This window comes from Osmerus eperlanus, chromosome 14 (genome assembly GCF_963692335.1).
Source record: "Osmerus eperlanus chromosome 14, fOsmEpe2.1, whole genome shotgun sequence".
NCBI classification, from domain to species: Eukaryota; Metazoa; Chordata; class Actinopteri; order Osmeriformes; family Osmeridae; genus Osmerus; species Osmerus eperlanus.
In genome coordinates, this window is record NC_085031.1 from 15,579,196 (window position 1) to 15,598,290 (window position 19,095).

At 44.7% G+C, this 19,095-nt stretch overlaps 3 protein-coding genes across 5 annotated transcripts in view; 1 reads left to right on the forward strand and 2 right to left on the reverse strand.

Annotated features, from left to right (window-relative positions):
• Positions 1-6,885, reverse strand: part of LOC134034221 (protein FAM222A) — a 22,290-nt gene extending 15,405 nt beyond the window's left edge. The window contains exon 1 of the mRNA XM_062478612.1: positions 6,612-6,885. The gene's annotated coding sequence lies outside the window, so the exon portion shown is untranslated. The remainder of the gene's footprint in view (positions 1-6,611) is intronic.
• A 4,597-nt stretch (positions 6,886-11,482) lies between these two features.
• Positions 11,483-16,173, forward strand: LOC134033726 (ankyrin repeat and LEM domain-containing protein 2). Of its 3 annotated transcripts, XM_062478004.1 has the most exons (12): positions 11,483-11,537; positions 12,172-12,556; positions 12,674-12,913; positions 13,099-13,292; positions 13,548-13,736; positions 13,846-13,968; positions 14,072-14,135; positions 14,245-14,426; positions 14,538-14,644; positions 14,971-15,570; positions 15,652-15,783; positions 15,888-16,173. In XM_062478004.1, exons 2-12 carry the CDS (start codon positions 12,202-12,204, stop codon positions 16,033-16,035), a joined length of 2,334 nt encoding a protein of 777 aa, XP_062333988.1. In that variant the 5' UTR covers positions 11,483-11,537; positions 12,172-12,201; the 3' UTR covers positions 16,036-16,173. The 3 variants fall into 3 exon arrangements, with proteins under 3 accessions (XP_062333988.1, XP_062333987.1, XP_062333989.1); XM_062478003.1 differs by lacking the exon at positions 11,483-11,537 and having other exon boundaries at positions 11,579-12,556; XM_062478005.1 differs by lacking the exon at positions 11,483-11,537 and having other exon boundaries at positions 12,351-12,483.
• Positions 16,174-16,184: 11 nt separating this feature from the next.
• Positions 16,185-18,916, reverse strand: LOC134033727 (serine/threonine-protein phosphatase PGAM5, mitochondrial-like). The gene is made up of 6 exons (XM_062478006.1): positions 18,531-18,916; positions 18,175-18,359; positions 17,968-18,093; positions 17,781-17,866; positions 17,356-17,486; positions 16,185-17,186 (listed from the first exon to the last, which is right to left on the reverse strand). Exons 1-6 carry the CDS (start codon positions 18,746-18,748, stop codon positions 17,036-17,038), a joined length of 897 nt encoding a protein of 298 aa, XP_062333990.1. The 5' UTR covers positions 18,749-18,916; the 3' UTR covers positions 16,185-17,035.
• Between the last annotated feature and the right edge of the window lie 179 nt (positions 18,917-19,095).

The following is a 19,095-nucleotide window of genomic DNA, read 5'->3' on the forward strand; positions in this document are numbered from 1 at the left end:
GAGAGAGAGAGAGAGAGAGAGAGAGAGAGAGAGAGAGAGGAGAAGCAGCCAAAATGGCTGTGGTTTGAATCTGCAGACTTCTGATCCTCTTCGATTCCAGCTGGAACCAGATGGTGTCCCTCAGGGACTTCTGTAACCCTTCTGTACAGCCGCCCCATGGGAAAGCTGTTGATAAGAAACTTCCACTGGATATCTCTCATCAGGCGAGTGTCTCCTAAATTACTGTATCATATTCACCCCCCTCAACCCCCCCCCCTCCTGAAGTTGACATCCCTTTGTGATGCAGAACATTCCCTGCATCTCATTCAGACGTGTACTCGATTCAAAGAACGTTATAAAATATAAAAAAACGAAACAAGGAGCCACATCCATTTTCAGCTAACCCTGGGAAACTCCAAAAGATGTTTGGAAGGGCGTGTTTGTGCACTGATAATATAAGCCCCAGCACACACAGATAAGAGCCTAACCCTGACCTTCAAGAAGGTTCCTTCTACTTAGACCAGCCTCCAGGGTCTGGGCTAGAGGATAGAGGAAAAATGCCCTGAAACCCTCTAAACAAACACAAATAACACCCAGACAAAAACACTCTCAAGACCCCCCCCCCCTCAACCCCCCCCCCCAACCACCGCTACTAAACCACTAACCCTCTCCGCTATCACACACACACGCACACGTTCGACACACACACACACACCCCTCCCAATCCTCCTCCTTGCGCCCAATCCTCTCAGCTTCTGCAGTTCTCAGTTAATAATTAGATGATAATGAGAAAAGGTTTGAGTGTAGCACCCTTTCTCTCGCTAGTTGGATTAGCATTAGAGTGCTATGCTAATGACCTTCCTTATTCACTAAGAAATCCATGCCAGGCCTAGAGCTAAGCAACGGGAATTAGCAAGTAGAACACAAACTGCTGATGGTACGGTACAAGATTCTAAATCCTCTGTCTTTCTTTGTTATTTTCATGTTATTAAAAACAGTCTCTTATTAAGCTGTCAAGGTAACTTAGAGATTGATTACTTTCCAAACTATCCAACTATCTTTCAAAAACATTTAACAACAAAATAAGAATCGCCTGTAGACCGTAAACAACATCCAACAACTCGGATTTCAGGAAAGACAGACCGTGTTCGCACACAGACAGACAGTGTTCGCACACAGACAGTGTTCGCACACAGACAGACAGACAGTGTTCGCACACAGACAGACAGTGTTCACACACAGACAGACAGACAGTGTTCGCACACACACAGACAGACAGACAGGCCGTGTTCACAGACAGACAGACAGACAGACAGTGTTCACAGACAGACAGACAGTGTTAACCGACAGACAGACAGTGTTAACAGACAGACAGACAATGTTCACAGACAGACAGACAGTGTTCACAAACAGACAGACAGACAGACAGTGTTCACAAACAGACAGACAGACAGTGTTCACAGACAGACAGACAGTGTTCACAGACAGACAGTGTTCGCACACACACAGACAGACAAACAGTGTTCACAGACAGGCAGACAGACAGACAGACAATGTTCACAGACAGACAGGCAGTGTTCACAGACAGACAGGCAGACAGGCAGTGTTCACAGACAGGCAGACAGACAGGCAGTGTTCACAGACAGACAGACAGACAGGCAGTGTTCACAGACAGACAGACAGACAGACCAAGACAGGCCTGTATCTGCAGCTGCTGGTCTCATCCATGTACCCCCTCTCATGCATTTTTAATAGAATGTATTACTCGAGGATTAGCCGATAAGAGACTGTCTGGTTAAATTCTCTAATAGTTTGCATAATTGGCATCAGAACTCAGGGAGAGACCCAGATTTCTCTCTTATGTTCTCTTTTTGTGTAAAAAAAAGAAGGTTGAAATTCAGGACATCCTAACAACTAAGAGTCGCTCTGCCCTACACAATAAGTAAGCGCAAGGCCCTCGGCTAATGACAATGAGCCTCATTTCCATTGAGATTAGTCCCTGTAAAAGGTATTACAACCGTGTTAAGCGGGGATTTCTGGATTGCTATTTCCATACAATTCAGGCAAACACTGGAGATATCCTAGAAAATATATACAGTGAGTCAATACAAAATTCCCCAAAATACCCTGAGATAGAAACGAATGGCTGTTTGGGGGCAGGGTAAAATGCTTTGGGCTTTTTGATATCTGAATTTGTATAAATTGTGAGTCCCGGCTAGGCATTTTATGAACCTTAAATCGAAAGACTTTAAATTTTCGGAAGAAAATACTCCCCTAAATACTGTTGTGAAATTGGGTCTATCTTTGTCATGTGTGGCCTCCCCACCCCATTCTCCAGCTCTCCAGTAGACGCATGTAGGACTTACATTTAGTCATTTAGCAGGCGCTCTTATCCAGAGCGACTTACAGTAAGTACAGGGACATTCTCCCTGAGGCAAGTAGGGTGAAGTGCCTTGCCCAAGGACACAACGTCATTTTGCACAGCCGGGAATCGAACCAGCAACCTTCGGATTACTATCCCAATTCCCTAACCGCTCAGCCACCTGACTCCCGGACTTCCGGTCTCTAGCCCACAGAGACAACAAGGTAAACAGCCTGGTCTTTTCCTCCCACAACCACCAAGACACAAAGAGGAGGAACTCGAGGAAGGGGTTTGGATAAGCCTGGCTTTGTGACTGATGCGGTTCATGAAGACAGACTTGCTCGTTCTATGTTTAAAGGAATCATCGCTTATTCATTATCGGCTTTGCTACATTGTACATCAGGATGAAAAGAGTGGCTTTGTTTGTCCGACTGAATGCAGTTTTTACAAAATATTCTCTACTGCAGTGGCCAGTGATACAGTTTGTATCAAAGGCCAATGACCGTGACATAGTATTATTCTCATTGTGGTCATACTGTAGGTGAAGGCAAATGCTTTAATCAACAAAGAGTGGTTTCAAAGGTACTGTAATGAGCATTGTTGAGAGAGCCAGGGCGACAACACATGCAAGCACATGCAAGGACAGGGAACTAACTAGCCAATAGTATCTGCACGCTCTGTGTCTGATCCACCCACTGCTAGTCACACCTGCTGGGCCAGGAAAGCTAGTTCAGCACAGCCAATAATCAAAAGCCTGCCTTTGTCTTTAATCATCTTGCACACTGCACACAGAGAAGAACTTTCCAAGTCAAAACACACAATGGCTAATCTAATTCACATCACAGATTAGCTTGGCGGTTAAAGCAGATCTTCTCTAAACAGATTGGGCTGGGCAATGGACGACAGACAGGCTTTGGTTTTAACGATGTCTCTCGAAAGACGCCTTTTCAAGCATTGTTGTTCTATCACCTCTTTTGAAGTTACATTTCGAGGTACACCCACTGCAACATCGATTCTCAGTTTGTATCTTATACCTCCTGAAACGTTCTTCCAAAACCAGCCAACATTTCTCTTACAGGATACTTTGAAAACCAGGCAATATCTCGGAAACCTACCACGGAGAGATAAACTCGCTGCCAAGTAAGATTTGTCTACAAAGGGAAAAACAGTCATATACACAGTGCCTCTTGCTGCCAAGAAAACCCTCCGTACCCTCCCTCCATTCAAACCAGGCCCTCCCTCAGTCCCGGAAGGCCAGACTTGAAGACCATTAGGCTGTTACGGGTCACCGATTCCTTCAACATTAAAAATTGTAATAAAACTGAAAGAACTCGTGGGAGAAGATTGGTTCTACGCCCCCCGCAGAGCCCTCACTTAGAGGGAGAACTCCTTCCTACGCTTAATGATAAACACAGATATGCATGGACACTGCTCTGAGAAAGAAAAAAAGAAAGAAAGACAGTGAGAGTAAGAAGAGGGGGAGAAAGAGAGAGAGAGGGTGGTTAGAGAGAGAGAGAGAGAGAGAGAGAGAGAGAGAGTTCAGGGGTTCACGATAGATAACATGAGAGCATTCAGGCAGCAGCGAGCGTGCGTATCGTCCGAGGGACAGGCTGGGCACCGTGAAGTAGACAAAACAAATGGCCGCTCTGACAGCAGACAGAGAGAGAACAGCCCCAAACCTTCCCTCCCCACTCTCTCCCCCTCTCTCCCTCCTCTCCCTGTGACCTCTGAGGCCCAATCCTTAACCCCTCAACCCTAAACCCCTGTCACTTTAGCCCCCTCATCCAATTAAAACAAAAAAAGACCAATTAGGCAGATTTCAAAAGATGTCAGCCAGCCCATCATTACAAACGACATCCTCAGTAGATAAAAGGTGCTTACCATGGATGCTTAGCAACCAAGCCAGTGCCATTACCCTGTGAGTGAAGCTGGGTGATTGGGTGCTCCAAGGTCACTTAATCTTTACATCTCCCCACTTTCCCCCATTTAACTCTCGAACTCTGGTCATTTTTGTAATCTCTAAAACCCTCTCTCTAGGCCACACGTTCCACTCTCACACACACACACACACACACTCACACACACTCACTCACACACTTACACAAAAAACCCGAAGGGCCCCAAAGTAGACGGTTTGAATTTGGGAAAACATCAAAAGGAGATGGTCAAAGTGACCTGCGTTTCCCCAGTAGCTTCCGGAAAATACCACTTGAATTCCCCTGCAGTTCACTGACGCTTCATTCTGAGTGATCTTAAAAGAGTCCACTGCTTCTTGCTGCACTGCACAGCCCAGGCCCTGCAAAGAAAAGGCTTTCATATCCCATGAATGGAGAATAGTGGGGAACAGACAGAACAGACAGTTAGGCAGATGACAAATCCCCTCTCATCGCAAGCCTGGAGATAAAGTGCTGATGGGCTGGGAGGAGGTCCATGGGAAACCCCAGGGACTCTCACACATGACTCTGTTTGTAATTCTACCAGGCTCTAAAACAAGCTGGCCAGACCTAGAAAAAAAACTGTACAAGGTTTAACCCTCGCCTGGCTGAGAATATCAACATCTACTATTGGAATATCCCAGAGTGCATGTGGCCACCAAGCATATAAGGTTGTATACTTATCCATAAATGTGTAGTAATACCTCTATCATATTTTAATATTCCTACAGACATTTCCATCTTCCCCTAATCCAAAACAAGGTTATGTGTCTCCAAATGATTAAAGATGATGTGTCATAAGAAATACAGATATCAAATGCAAATCAAAAGCATTTCCAGAGTAATCACATTGGCTTTAAGCTCTATCATATATTAAACATGCAGCACTAGATACTGAGTGGCAGTTGAAATTAAGATTTTTAGCTTCTGTTATTCAAACTGCAGACTTGACAGAATTATGAAAGCGGCCCAGTCAAACTGAATGTCAGTCAACCCAAGATGTATGAATAAAGCAATTTCCCGAGTCGGGAGGGGGAGGGTAAGTCACGGCATTTTTTCATTTTGTTTAATTATGTTCTGGCAACGCAAAGGCCATAATGTTTATTTCATGATTTGAATAGGTCTATGGAAAAGAAAAACAAATGATACCATGCAGATACAAGAATGAGACCGGGTCAATACTGATGTGTATAGCTGCCCCACGGTAAAACATTGGAATGCAACGGTGTTCCAGATAAATGACAGAACACCATCCATCACCAAATACGTTATTTGTCTTTATTGAACCAACCAACCCGTCCCCCCCCCTCCCCCCTCAATGAACAACACAAGAAAACTGCCACATTGTGTAGGCTAGCAGCCGCTTTGTCTTTTAACGCCGTGATGAGAAACTGAAGACTTTCAGTCTCTCAATTTAATAAATGATCTGACACAGCCAGGAAAGCATGCAGGATAGAATTTCACACCTTGCCCCATAATATATATTGCCCTTCGCCGCGACCAACCTTCAACCTCGGTGCAATGAGGTGCAATGATCCCTCCCCCGGCTTTGACAATAGAATTGGAAGCTAAGCCTTCAGAGCCAGCTTTGAAGAGCCAATAATATACTTCAAAGCATTTCCTGTAACCACTAGGACTCTGACACATAAGTCCTGCTATATTGCAGTCACAAACCACCCTCCACCACCCCGCGACACAGACACTTCCGATGGAACTTATGCCAGACTTGACCGTTTCTAGCGCGTATACACATTCTATTAAACGCAGACTCAAACCAAGCACTATCCAGCTGCCACGGAAGTCAAGCATCAGGACACTATTAAACAAAGTCAGATTTCGTTTCCTGGGGGCCTGCCACAATCCGAAAACGTGATCGTCTAAAACAAATTCGTGTTGTCTTTTCATATATGAATCCCGTGTTTCTACTGAGGTTCTAATCTGCCGCATGCAGTCCTGAAGAACCGACCATCCCGGGAATAACGGAGGGCGAAACGCTGTCTCCTAAGTGCGCATATAGGTGCATGTTCCGATCGCATTTAAGCGAGTACATGGAATTGGGAACATGGGTTTTCCTATTGACTCCAATAATAACAATGCGTTACATAAAACATGATTTTCTTTACTTACGAAGCCAATCATTAAATGCCTCTCCTTACGACTTATCCGACAATTTAGCTTCCATTTGAATGTATACAAGCACCTGCTCTGACTGCAATGCAAAAAGCTTTCAACAAATTATGATACATAATTGACACTCTGAATAAGTAACCTACACATGCAATACGCCAAATACACCTAACATCTGTGTAATATATGGAATAATATTTCATACATACAGTGTTGAGTCTTATCATGAGGCTTGTTTATCTTTGGCTGGTCACGAATGATTGCTTGTTCTCCTGATCGCAAGGCGTATTTCCTCCGCAAAAACGACCCCGCCACTTAAGTCCAAATAGATTGAGAGTAGCCTAATATCTCTGTAAATATCCATGAAGACAGAGGGCTACTTTGAAGAGATCTTCGACATGGCACATACGTAAAATGGTAATGGCGTTTGTAATTGTCTTCAATGAAATACTCCGTCCCAGTCCACCCATCCGCATCCGCCGTCCAAACTACAGTATGATGTCGGAGTAAGAGGATGCATTCTCAATACTGTAAAAACCGGCACCCAACCAATAGTAGTTTTGAATATTCCCACGGCTCGACCAATCGTTTGAAACTGTAGGCGGTAACCACCGTGACGACGAACGCATCGAAGGGTGCACGTTGCCATTTCGCGGAAAAACTTAAAGGGGTAGACAGAGCGTTGACAACAGAGAAAGGTATAGGGTTTGGAAGGCGGAGGAGGCCAATTCACATAAAATGAGTTCAATTATGTCTAATAGGTCATTTCGGTCTGGTTCAGAAACACGGTTCACCGGGTTTCTGTGTCTCAAACCTAGACTTCAACCCCAGTCCGTTATTAAGAAATGGCTATTCTTAAAATTTGAGAAATTGACAAATACATTCTAGAAAATATGGAACAGCCTGAGGAGTAATTAATGATAATAAAAAGTGGTATGGTAACAAACCATGTATTGTTTTAGATATTGGACATTGCCTATGGTTCAGCCGTGCACATGGATGAGAGCTAAGGTCTGCTGCTAAACTTCACATGATAATTTCATCAATATGCCCTGATAGCATAAACGTTTCAATTTTAAACACTGTCTCCATGGTAACGCTTTATGGCAACTTGATGATGGCGAGTTGCAAGAAATGATCAGGTTACTTTCTGGTCCTACAGTTGACTAAGTGTGTGTGTGTGTCAAGTAAACTACATTGAGAGTCTCCTGAAACACATCATAGGCCGTGCTGCAATCACAGTCTTCAGAGTTTTTTCTGTACATACAGTTTGTCCATATACATTTGATTGAAATAATGACTGATAAGCAGCTAAACGTATGTGCCTTAATTATAAGGCACCTAATGTTTCTCTCCATTCTGTGTCGAGTGTGCTGATGTAGTGAAACTGATCAATGTGGTTTGAAGTGCTATTTAATTATGTTTTCCTGTGGCTGTTATAATGGTTCAAGTCAAAAGGGTTATAAGGCTAATGATCACACAGCTGGGGCTGTCCCCACAGGGGGTCAATGTACCTGTGTGTGTATGAGTGGGTTTGTATGTGTGTATGTGTGTGCATGCGAGTTTGTGCAGGTGTGTGTGTGTGTGTGTAACGTTCCTTGATTCTAACCACCGAAACACTGTTAGAATTGTGCACTTCAAATTCGTGATTTTCTGCTGTAATTTCCAAATGAACCATTTGTATGCCACTTTGGATAAAAGCTTGTGCTAAATTAATGGAATGTAAGCGTGTAGAAGGTCTCTAGTGCGTTTGTGTCTGCTTTGTGTTCAGGCCACTGCAGGTGCTGTTACACAGAGGGTACTTTCACTGTCGAGGCTCGAGGGTAAAACAGCTGCCTCCATATCTGCCCTCCAGCTTCCTGTGCCCCAACCCTACCCCCTCTATCCCTGCCTTGTACATCTGTGACCTCATTTCCTATCTATTCAGACATCCAGAAGCCCCTCATGACCACAGCATCTACTCCTTTGCAGTTGCTCAATTATGTCTTTAAACCACACACGCTTTCACAACTGAGAGGACATTCTGTAGCACATATCTGCCACAGCCTAAGGGATAATACACCACTGCTTAAACCTGTAATATGTCAACCAACTCTAAACCGAAAAGCCAAACTTTTAACCGAAATATATATAATAGTATTTTTTCTGTCAAGAGTAAATTGGACAATCACCATGCATAATGTAATCCAGGCAGGCATGCTTTAACCTGGATATGCCGTCATTAAGAATATTTAATAGTCTCCAGACAGCACCCCCGAGTGCCATTCTTTAATATAAATGAAGGTTTCCATTGGCAAATGATGTTACCATGCCAACCACTTTTTCTATATAGCATAAAACATGGGAGATGGAGAAATGTACTCCCAACAATCTCAGCTTGTTGTCCCAGCCTTCACACAGAGAAAAACAAGATAATTAATTAATAAATGACTGTGTGGCAAAAGTGAAAAAGCACTTTGATCCCCGTGAGCTTGTGTTACAGTGAAATCATTTCAGAAAATCCCACACGTTTAGTTGATGAAAGCTCCATAAGTTTGCATACTAATGAACATTGAATTGTTTCTCTGGGAGAAGAAAAATCTCGCTTTAGTCTGAGGGTGAGTTGCCTTTGGTTTCATAGACAACTGAAACCACCATGGCTGTCTCTGGTCTGTTCCATAGATAAGTCCTTCCCTGTATCAGCATAATGATAGGGCCTGTGTTTGCTCAAGGTATTTGGAGAAGCAGGACTGGGCTGGATGAAAGCTTCAGTAACTCAGTTTATTGACTCCATTGGGATGCATAGTGGTTCAATTCCCTCAATTTGTGTCTCACATTTTCTTCCCATGTGCGGTGTTTCATTAGAAAATAATGACTTTCTAAAACCGAAAGCCTTTGATATTGCAATTAACCAGAGACAGAAAGAGGAGGCTGACAATACATTTCAACTCTGAGAAGCAACTAATGTGAAGAAATACGGCTGTTTAAATTTAGATGCGATTTACATTCTCAAACAGATTCACTCATTTGCAATATGAACGAAACTCATACATTGCATGTATTTTTGTCTGCTGTCTATACTGTAACATCGCATAGCAAGCACACCATCCCTAAGGTGGAGAAAAGACTGCTTGTTAAAATGACAAGTGCAACGAAAATGAAATTATATTCAATTACGTACTGTATTTTAGCCGAGTATCATTCAAACTGAAATGTTTGAAGCTGAAACTCATTTTAAATTCTGTATTCACCTGGTCATACTGTTTGGAAATTAGTGAATTGAAATGACAGGGAACATCACGTTACTGTTTTATCCTGTGAAAGAAAAACGAACAAGAGACAAGATGGAGATTATTCCTAATCTAAAGAACCAGCTGTAAAAACAATAGCACAATTAGGACACACTGCAGACAGCAAACATCGTGGCGTCTGCCAAATACAACAAGGACAAACAACACACTGACTGCATTTGTAAAAGGCTTTTGAGGAGTGTTTCCAAGTGAAAATACTGAAATGCGGATTACATTTTTGACTATGAAGAGGTTGGGTGGATGTCAATCAATAGGAAACCACTGTACAGTGTGCAATGTATGTGATAAAACAATAGGCAGTCAAAGAATGCTGCATGTCCTTGGCCAGTAGCCTAAAGTGTATGATAAAGCTAACCTCAATAACAGGAGGAAACCATTTTCATATTCATCATATTCATTATCCATTGTCAAGAGGGATAAAAAAAAAAAAGTATTTGAGCCAATTAGAGAGGGTATATAATATAGAGGGAATAGACTAAAACTGCCTGTGTGGTCAGAAGTGACTTGTGGTTTCACAGTACTGGCATTGAGATGTCATTGTTGCTCTGTCGCTCTACTAAGAATGTATTCATTCAGCAGACACTTTTATGCATCTGCTAAATGCCAAAGCTACATTACAGGTGGGATTTGAACCCGTGACTCCTTGAACTGCCATCCAATATCAATGGTTCACCATGCCATGTAGTTGAGATGTGTTTACTTTGCACTGCACCTGGTAAATACAAACCGTTCTCTGACTCATTGACCACCAAAATACTGACAGACACATTCTCATCAGATCCCTGAACCTGGCTGCACTTTACGTACGCATTAATACGCTTTTCGTATGTCGCTTCAGATAAAAGCGTCTGCTAAATGAATAGGAATACAAATTTAAATGTAGTCATGCTCGCTCGCCTGTTCTGACTGTCGTCTGTGAACTCCTTTGCAGGCTAGAATATAAAGTTTCGTCCTCTCTTACCCCTGTCCCTGTTTCACTGCTGCCCTGGAATCTTCCAGATCAGCCGGTTGTCTCTCCTCCCAGAGGATGTCATGGCCTGCCTGTTCAGGCTGTCCTCATCAGAGCAGAATGATCCTGGCAGACACACTAATAAAGAATACCATCTGTGCCTGGCAGGCGGAAAGAGAGGGGCCAATGAACCAATGAGAATGTCAGTAGTACCCCTCCTGCCACACACACACCCACACACACACACACACAGACACACACTAGCCACTGGCTCCCCTCATCTCTCTCAAGATGAAAGGAAGGAAGGGAGTTGGTTAATTAAATTGCAGCAGGGATCAGAGGCGACCCCATAGCTCTGCCTCTAACAGGGGCAGACGAGGCACTCTGACAGGAGGGTTGGAGATGTCAAGGAAACTAATTGCTGCTGAGGTATCCACCGGCGGCTCCCTTTCTTAAGACTCTGCTCAGAACAGGACGATGTGTTCTTGGAAAGAGAAATGTCCATGTTACTCAGATGAGGGAGTGACATTTGGTGATTGTTCAATGAATTCTACAAAATACAACACATCGTATGTGAATTTAACGGCGAGTCTACTGGCAGAGCTCTTCGTAGTTCTTAAGTTATTTATTTATTTACTTTTAGAATGTCTTCAACTCATCTGTTAAGTGCGAGTCAATGAGATGATGTGTCTAAGAGAAGGCTGACTGAATGACTTACTAGCGCCACCTGCTGCATACAGTTGATCGACAACTACGATCTCCACAATGGCTACATTTAACAACATTAGTCATCTCATCTGGAATACGCCCTGCCTAAAGTTAGAGTCAACGCCCAGACGCAATAAAACATACAGAGAAGCATGAATGTGTAAGACGGACCACCTCTTCACTCGTAGGTGAGCAATATTTACATTCTTGTCCATTATAGACACTGTACTAAACACAATATTGATGCCAATACACATTTTTCCTCGACGTTTGCTGAAGTGCAAAAGCCACTCGTCTGAAAAATGTGATCCTTACTATGTGAAAATGTAGCCTATCTTCACGTGCCGACGGATTAGTCTATACGACTGTGTAGCGTTAGAGTAAGTGTCACAGAATATTGAAAGAAATGACCACCGTGAATGACCAAGGGAAGTTTTGCACACAAACGTGATTTTTGTAACATCTTGTGCCACTGCTACATTGTGTGAACGGGCGGGGCTAAAAAGCGTCATGTTGACCAATAAGATTTCGCTACCCTATGTAAATAAACCAGTTTCAGTTTCAACGTTAATCCAACATGGAAAGAACAGTCTAAAAAAATGCAGCACGTTGCCTGCATGTATGTACCTCCCCATATGTAAATGTTTAACGTTGCTTTGCCCATCTTTTGTTTTTGATTGAGATGTGATAAAGTACCTATTGTGAATCTTAGCTACAGCGAATTCGGCGTGCAAACTTAAACGTTAAATTTTTACTTCTATTAGGGCTGCCACTAGAGTTATGGGTGTGTGCACGTGTTGCATAACGTACTTGTCGTACCAGTTTTTCTCTGCGCCAGGTACAGACAGCATCATGGATGAATTGCTGAGTAGGCTCCGGTCGCTGACCTCAGACCAACTGCGGCAGCAGGTCATCGAGGCGGGGTTGAAGTGCGGCCCCATCACCACCACCACCCGGGCGATCTTCGAGAGGAAGCTGGCCCGCACCCTCCTGGAGACAGAAGAGGATGACCCCGGACGGCCCTCCTCCTCCAATGGAGAACTGGCAGGTGGAGGGCAGGGAGGGAACCTGGACACCAGCCCTGATCTGATATCTGACGGGAAAGAAGCTCACCCTTCTGAAGAGGCACAGGAAGTGAGTGTGCCTGATTCTCCGCCTGTGTACTATGGAGTGTGTCCTCCTAGGGAGGAGGCCTCGGGGAAGGAGGGTGAGTCATCATGGCGGTTGGAGGAGGAATGAAACACAATCATTAACATCGTAATGGGATGATTAGAAGAGAATGCGGGGAGAGTATTTTTTGAATCTGTGCTTTCTCTCTCATCAGACAAAGTTAGGGTGTATGTGGACAGGAGGAAAGCTCTGAGGGCCACGATCACTATGAAAGGGGCCCGGTTCAAGGCCTTCTCAACGAGAGAAGAAGCAGAGACGTTTGCAAAGGGGATCAGTGGACCAATCCCAGCAGAGACGTTTGCAAATGGGAGCAGTGGATCAATCCCAGCCCAGCCTACCATCAGCACACCAGACGGGCCACAGACAGGGGTTTGGGGACCTGTAACATCCACTGGTATGTCAATATAACTACCTCCATCCCAAACAGGTGGTCCCTGAGTTTTCTTTTAACAACCTCAGTTAAACATGTCAGCCGATGTTCTTCGCTAAACGTTCATTCACGATTTGCTTGCGGTCCATTTCAGTATTCTAGAATATTTAACTATAATTTATTTAAATATTCAAATCCCCGATGCTAAGGTGGTGCTGTCTCTGGGGGAGGTTCTGCGGGGAACCTGGAACACGCTAATGAGTTCCGCAGCCCCAGGACCCAGGACCTGACTGCCAAGCTGAGGAAGGCTGTGGAGCAGGGCGACCAGGAGGCCTTCAGTACCCTGGTCTGGTCCAACCCACGGTACCTCATCGGTTCTGGAGACAACCCCCCTATCGTTCATGTGTGTATCCTGCGGTACATGCTACACCACCATCTGTACCATGCATTTACATTTTGTCATTTAGCAGACGCTCTTATCCAGAGCGACTTACAGTAAGTACAGGGACATTCCCCCCGAGGCAAGTAGGGTGAAGTGCCTTTCCCAAGGACACAACGTCATGGTCATTGTCAGGTTATGTTATTATGTCAGGTTATGTTATGATGTATTTATGTTTATCATTCATCATCATCGTATTGTTTGTGTGTGTGTCACCAGGAAGGATGTCATTACAATTCTCTTCACGTGGCGGCCAAAGAGAACCAGGCTGGAATAGCACAGCTACTCCTGGACACACTGGAGAGCCCAGACTTCATGAGCCTCATGTACCCTGACGACCAGGAACACATGCTGCAGCAACGCATCCGCTACATCGTAGACCTGTACCTCAACACTCCAGACAAGGCGGTGAGTAGCCTAGCGACGCCGGAACTTTGGTATTTGTAGTCCGGACTGTTGTTTTTTGTAGGTCCGGAACTCCGGAACGGGAGTGATATGTGTCGATGTGTTCCTACAGAGCAATGAAACCCCTCTTCACTACGCCTGTAAGTTTGGATGCCCAGATGTGGTTAACGTTCTGTGTTCTCATCCTGCCACCGATAAACACCGCATAAACAAGTATAACCAGAAGCCCCCCAGTGTAAGTCACCACAGGGCTCACCAGTAAACGCACAGCATTCACACTTGGTGTCTACAGTGTTCAAATACTAATTCTCACATCAAATAATCGTTTTCCTTTTCAGGTTATATGTGAAAGGAAAAACAAATCCCCTGAAATAAGGAAACAAATCAGGGTTTATTTGGAGGGTACGTCATGCTTTTATACATCCACTGCTAGTCTCCATTCATAAATGTTATGTAAAACAATGGAATGGAAAATTGTTCAGCACACAGAAACGCTGTCTCCTTCTGACAGACAGGTGCTATATCCCTCTGCTGAGAGACACAGACAACAGCTTCCAGCCTGTGATTGGCTTGCCATGGTCACCTGACCCACAGGGGGGCGATGTTCATTTGCTGAACTGTGGGGAAGCAGGAAGTCCCATAGACCCAGTCATGACTGTAAAGGCCTATGTGGGCCCCCTCAGTCCCTCAAAGGTAGCAACCAATCCAACGAACCATGGTCATCATCACCTGAGCCTTAGCAATGAGTATTTAGACACACAGGTGTGAACAGCTGTGTTCACACAGTTTCACTGTGTCTCACAGGCAGAAGAGTTTTACAAACTGTGGAAATCCCCGTCGAGAGAGCGAGCAGTGTATTTCCATGGCATCCTCAAGTCAGACCCTGATAGAGGTGTGGAGCGTGTGGGGAGGTGAGTTGAGGACACCTAAAAACTGCTGGAGCAATCTGATCTAGCTGGTGACCGATTAAAATTGGTTTTGTTGTGACAAATGTTGTGGAATTTTTGCCACAGCACTCTGTTTTAACGGAAACACAAGGTCAGCGCAAAGGCTCACACAGCGAATGCAATTTTGACAAATATTCTTTAATGTCTGCAGAGATGGACGACGCGAAATTATACTTATACAGCAATATATCAAATCACACAACTGTGTCTCGGGACACTTGAGATATCCCTGTGTTTGTGTTTTTTGCCTTGTCAGACAAAGTCCCATCTGTCTGTTCCCTGTTGAATAGGGAGATCGCACATGACATGGGCCATCCATGGGCCGAATACTGGGGCTTCCTGGACAGCTTTGTCGACCTCTCTTCCGAGGAGGGACTGGTGAGGCTGGAGGACTACCTGAAGAGGAAAGACGATCACTGCCTGATCGCTGTCCATGGCAACGACCCTCAAACGCCGGCGGCTGTAATGGACCCGAGCCCTCCGCTGACAGAGACGAGCTCGGTGTCCCCTGTGTGCAACCTGCTGCCAGAGTTTGAGAGAGCCAGCCTCCATCGCGGCACAACCACAGACCAGAGAGAGGCCGTTGGGGCTGAAGAGCCTGCTCTCTCTGCAGCGGGGGCAGAGGGCTTGGACCTGGGCGACCGCAGCTTCTGGAGGACCTGGGCCAGGAACCAGGGGAGGACGGACGAGGAGCTGTCCAGCGCCTGTTCCGAGGAGTACCTAACAGCAGACGAGGGCTCGGAACGCTCAGGTTCCTTTGGAGACGTGCTGACGGACAGGAGAAGCTCCGCCTCCTCCTCTTCTTCGTCTTACAAGTCCACTGGAGATACGTCTGTGAACACGGTCCTCATAGCAGACACCCCCACAACACAGACCGCTTTCATTCAGGGGTGAGTTTTCAGTACTTGGGGAAGGACTTGCCCAAACCAGGCAGGAATCATTTAATGAAGTGTTGGTATTTCTCTTTACAGACAATCTCCTACCAAGTTGGACAGGGATGTTCTAGACGCCTTGAAAGACCTAGAGATTGATCCTGAGAAATACCCCTGTATTACAAAGTGGAAGGATAATATTCAGACCTATCCCTTGTCACAGAGGCTGAGGTTTGTTTGCGGCTTTTTGTTTTTTGTCTTCGACCAAACATTGTGCTCTTCGTTCTGTTCTCTCGCCGTTGTTGAATAATGCTTTCCTGTTGCCACCTTTCCAGCTGGTCTAGCCCCACAAGAAGCTGCAGGGAGACCCAGGAGTTCACTCCAAGCAGACCCCGCTCCACAAGCCCTGGGCCTCACAGCCCCACACAAAACTCTTACACCCAGCACATCCTCCGTAAGACCCTCTTTAGGTCACCAAACTGACCTGAACACCCAGCCAGATGATGATCATTGTGTGACAGTTGGGGTCTGGGTGTTCTGCAGGTTGGAGAGATAATCTCAACACTATTGACACAAATAATGACCACACAGTGCACAGAATTTGTAGTGGAAAGAGGAAAACAAAATGTATATACAGCCAACAGGTGTTTTTTTTTATTCCATCGGGCAGAAACTACATCATAGATCCTGGACTGTCATCTCAACATGTGTTACAGTAGGAGTGGATATGTCTAAATAATAAAACAGAATACATGAACAGATAATAAGGCAATAGATGATATACTGATTGTGATCAACGTAAGCACATAAGAGATCCCTGATTTCTTACACAGACAATCGGATGGAGTGTCACCAAAGCTTTCTATAAATACTGCTGCATCGTTGTTGAGAATAACAAAACGACTTGTGCTGACATGGGTCAACAGTCCTCTATTAATAACTATGATACTGGTTTCAATGATTAATCTCATGAAGCTGATGTTACCTGTTGAGTTTTATATTTTGCACAGTGGTTAATTTGTTATGTCTGTTGTATTGTATGGACTGCTCCAGACACAGTATCTATTCACACCTAACTCAGCACTTTTGCATGTTTGCATTGCTTCAGGCTACATTATAATGGAGCATCGGGTTATTGCATTTTTGACAGAATTATGTAAACTGCTTGGGAATGAATTAAAGCACAAGTGCACTACTTTTATATAAAGTGTACGGATTGATTAAAGAGGACCATCATAACCGTTCTAATATTCAGGTTTATTCCCAGAACATATGACCAATAAAGTATAGTTTCATAAATTAACATACAAATGGCATGGTGTAAAATACATTGTCCAAATACATATTTCCATACAAAAAATTTTTTCAAAAAATTATTTCGACTGAACGCTACCAGGTCTTCTGCGGAGATAACGGTTTCAGCAAGTCAGGCCCAGTTGGGTCGGGTATGAGGCATATTTTGGCGATCAGTGCTGGAGATGCCTTAAGTACGGGTGAGTTTATCAGGGGGCATGAATCCCGAGTCTCCCATCATCCTCAGTCCTACTCTACCGCTCGGTCTGATGGTGACCCAGGTGATGCTACCGTTGTTCAGGCCGAGACGCAGCCACCCCTCCGGAGGAAACTGCAGCGCTCTGGAAGAGTCAACAAACACCTGTTTTAGTCGGGTGGTTCAAACCGGCAGCGACAAAGCCAATCAACCATACATGGTCTATCGTGTGTGTGACATCTTTCGAGTGGGTGTTAACGCTATAGAATTACACATGGCAACATGCATGTCTGTTTGTGTGTACAGCCACATACCTGCACACGAAGTAGCGAATGACATTAGCGTGACAGACGATAATCTCGTAGCTGTCCTCAGTCTGCTTGGCGTCAGCGCGGTGGATGTAGCGGCGGAAAGCTGCCTCGATGCGAGCCCCGTCCTCGTGGTACTACAGGAAGCGCCAAACAGAGTCAGAACGTCTCTAGCTTCCAGAAGTAGTCCTCACGAAGCCTTGACGACACAACAGGTGTCAACGCTTAGAAAATGTGAAATTGTTAACAAATTATCGAGCCACTTGGTGGTCAATGAGTGGTCTGTAGGCTTATTTACCAGGCACAATGCAAAAAAAAACACATCCAAGCTGTTATGCAGGCACGGTTCAACAACAATACATATAACTTATTAACAAACACATGCAAATAATCTGTTATTGAACTATTTCGAAAGCAGCCATAGGTCTCACCACGCAGTCTGGTTTCCAGGAAATGGGTGGTACTGGCTCAATGGGAGCGCCCTCTCTTAACAGGTCACAGCTTACCAGATCCACATCTAATGCAAAGCCAAGAGGGACAGAGTGGTCATTATCATCCTGAATGGTGGGGCTATTCTGCACAAACAACAGTAATTAAAGATCAGAGATCCTTTCTAACCTGGCAGGTGTTTGCTTATAATGTTGGCAGTTTCTGTGGCACGGGTCATCGTTGAGTGGATCAAAACATCATACTTCAGCCCCAGGGCAGCCAATCGCTGGCCTGTAAACTCGGCTTGCTCTCGGCCTGAAAAAACAATATAATCATTAGTTTATTAGTTTGAACTTTAACCTCTGTTGTTGCCTTGTCGCTTGACAGAGCCCATACCTAAAGGAGTTAGGACCCTTTCCTTGTCAACTGTCCCGTTCAGATTGTACTGAGAGTGACGGATTAAGAAGATGTGTCGAGTAGCTTTAGGTTTGTTATTCTCCAATTCTGTTATCGGTTCGTCGTTGGTACTCTCTTTGCTGTTCCTTCTCTTCTTTCCATTTGTGAGTGACAAGGGGTCACGCCTGTAACACATTAGTCAACATTAACGGGGTTCTGCTCTTTGCACAGCATTGAGACTGGGGGCGCGACATGAAGCTTAATGGACAATGTAACATTTGCATTTGGCGTTGAGGCTACTATGTGGAGCGCAGAGATGCTTGCCATACAGCGTGCTTTAATAAGAAATAATTTACCTATCCCAATTATTGTCCCAGGTAGTCCTACTGTAGTCCTGGCCTGTTGACCAAGACTGAGGTTGTGCTGCTTGAAGAACTGCGAGGGCAGTCCAGATCTTCGAACTTTCAGCGTGGCTTGGTCTCTCCAGATATCCTTTCGATTCTGCCATTGCCACAAGAAGCGCAGAACCGCCCGCTAGCCCACACATTAGCTTTGTTACTCTTCTGAAAGACATCCTTGCCAGAAAAACGACAACAACCCAAGATTAGAAAGTCCCGATGCAGCTTCTTTATCGCCGGCGTATTAGTTGACATGAAAATAATGTTTTATGACAAAACAGATTCTATGTCAGCGGCGCTCGTGTACTTCTTCCTGCCTCCTTCGTCTTTAGAATAAGCAAGTACGGCGTCAGGGAGGGACAAAACTACGTTTTGCAAAAACAATGCCTTACTCATATTCACCCGAAGGTGTCAGCAAAAAGCTTTCGGTAGAGTAAGAGTTGATGTAAAGATTGTGACATGGTTACAATCTTTGGGCGATAATCGCCCATAAAAAATATCTCAAAAGGAATTAGGGCTCAGT

What these genes read in the sequence shown, in the direction of transcription:
- LOC134033727 (XM_062478006.1), bottom strand. Translation starts at nt 18,748, where the DNA reads ATGTCTTTCAGAAGAGTAACAAAGCTAATGTGTGGGCTAGCGGGCGGT. An exon ending in TGGGACAATAATTGGGATAG is followed by an intron (nt 18,360 to 18,530) that starts GTAAATTATTTC and finishes AATGTGTTACAG; the next exon opens with GCGTGACCCCTTGTCACTCA. An exon ending in TATAAGCAAACACCTGCCAG is followed by an intron (nt 17,867 to 17,967) that starts GTTAGAAAGGAT and finishes GCTTTGCATTAG; the next exon opens with ATGTGGATCTGGTAAGCTGT.
- LOC134033726 (XM_062478003.1), top strand. Translation starts at nt 12,130, where the DNA reads ATGGGTGTGTGCACGTGTTGCATAACGTACTTGTCGTACCAGTTTTTC. An exon ending in AATCAGGGTTTATTTGGAGG is followed by an intron (nt 14,136 to 14,244) that starts GTACGTCATGCT and finishes TCCTTCTGACAG; the next exon opens with ACAGGTGCTATATCCCTCTG. An exon ending in CAGACCGCTTTCATTCAGGG is followed by an intron (nt 15,571 to 15,651) that starts GTGAGTTTTCAG and finishes TTCTCTTTACAG; the next exon opens with ACAATCTCCTACCAAGTTGG.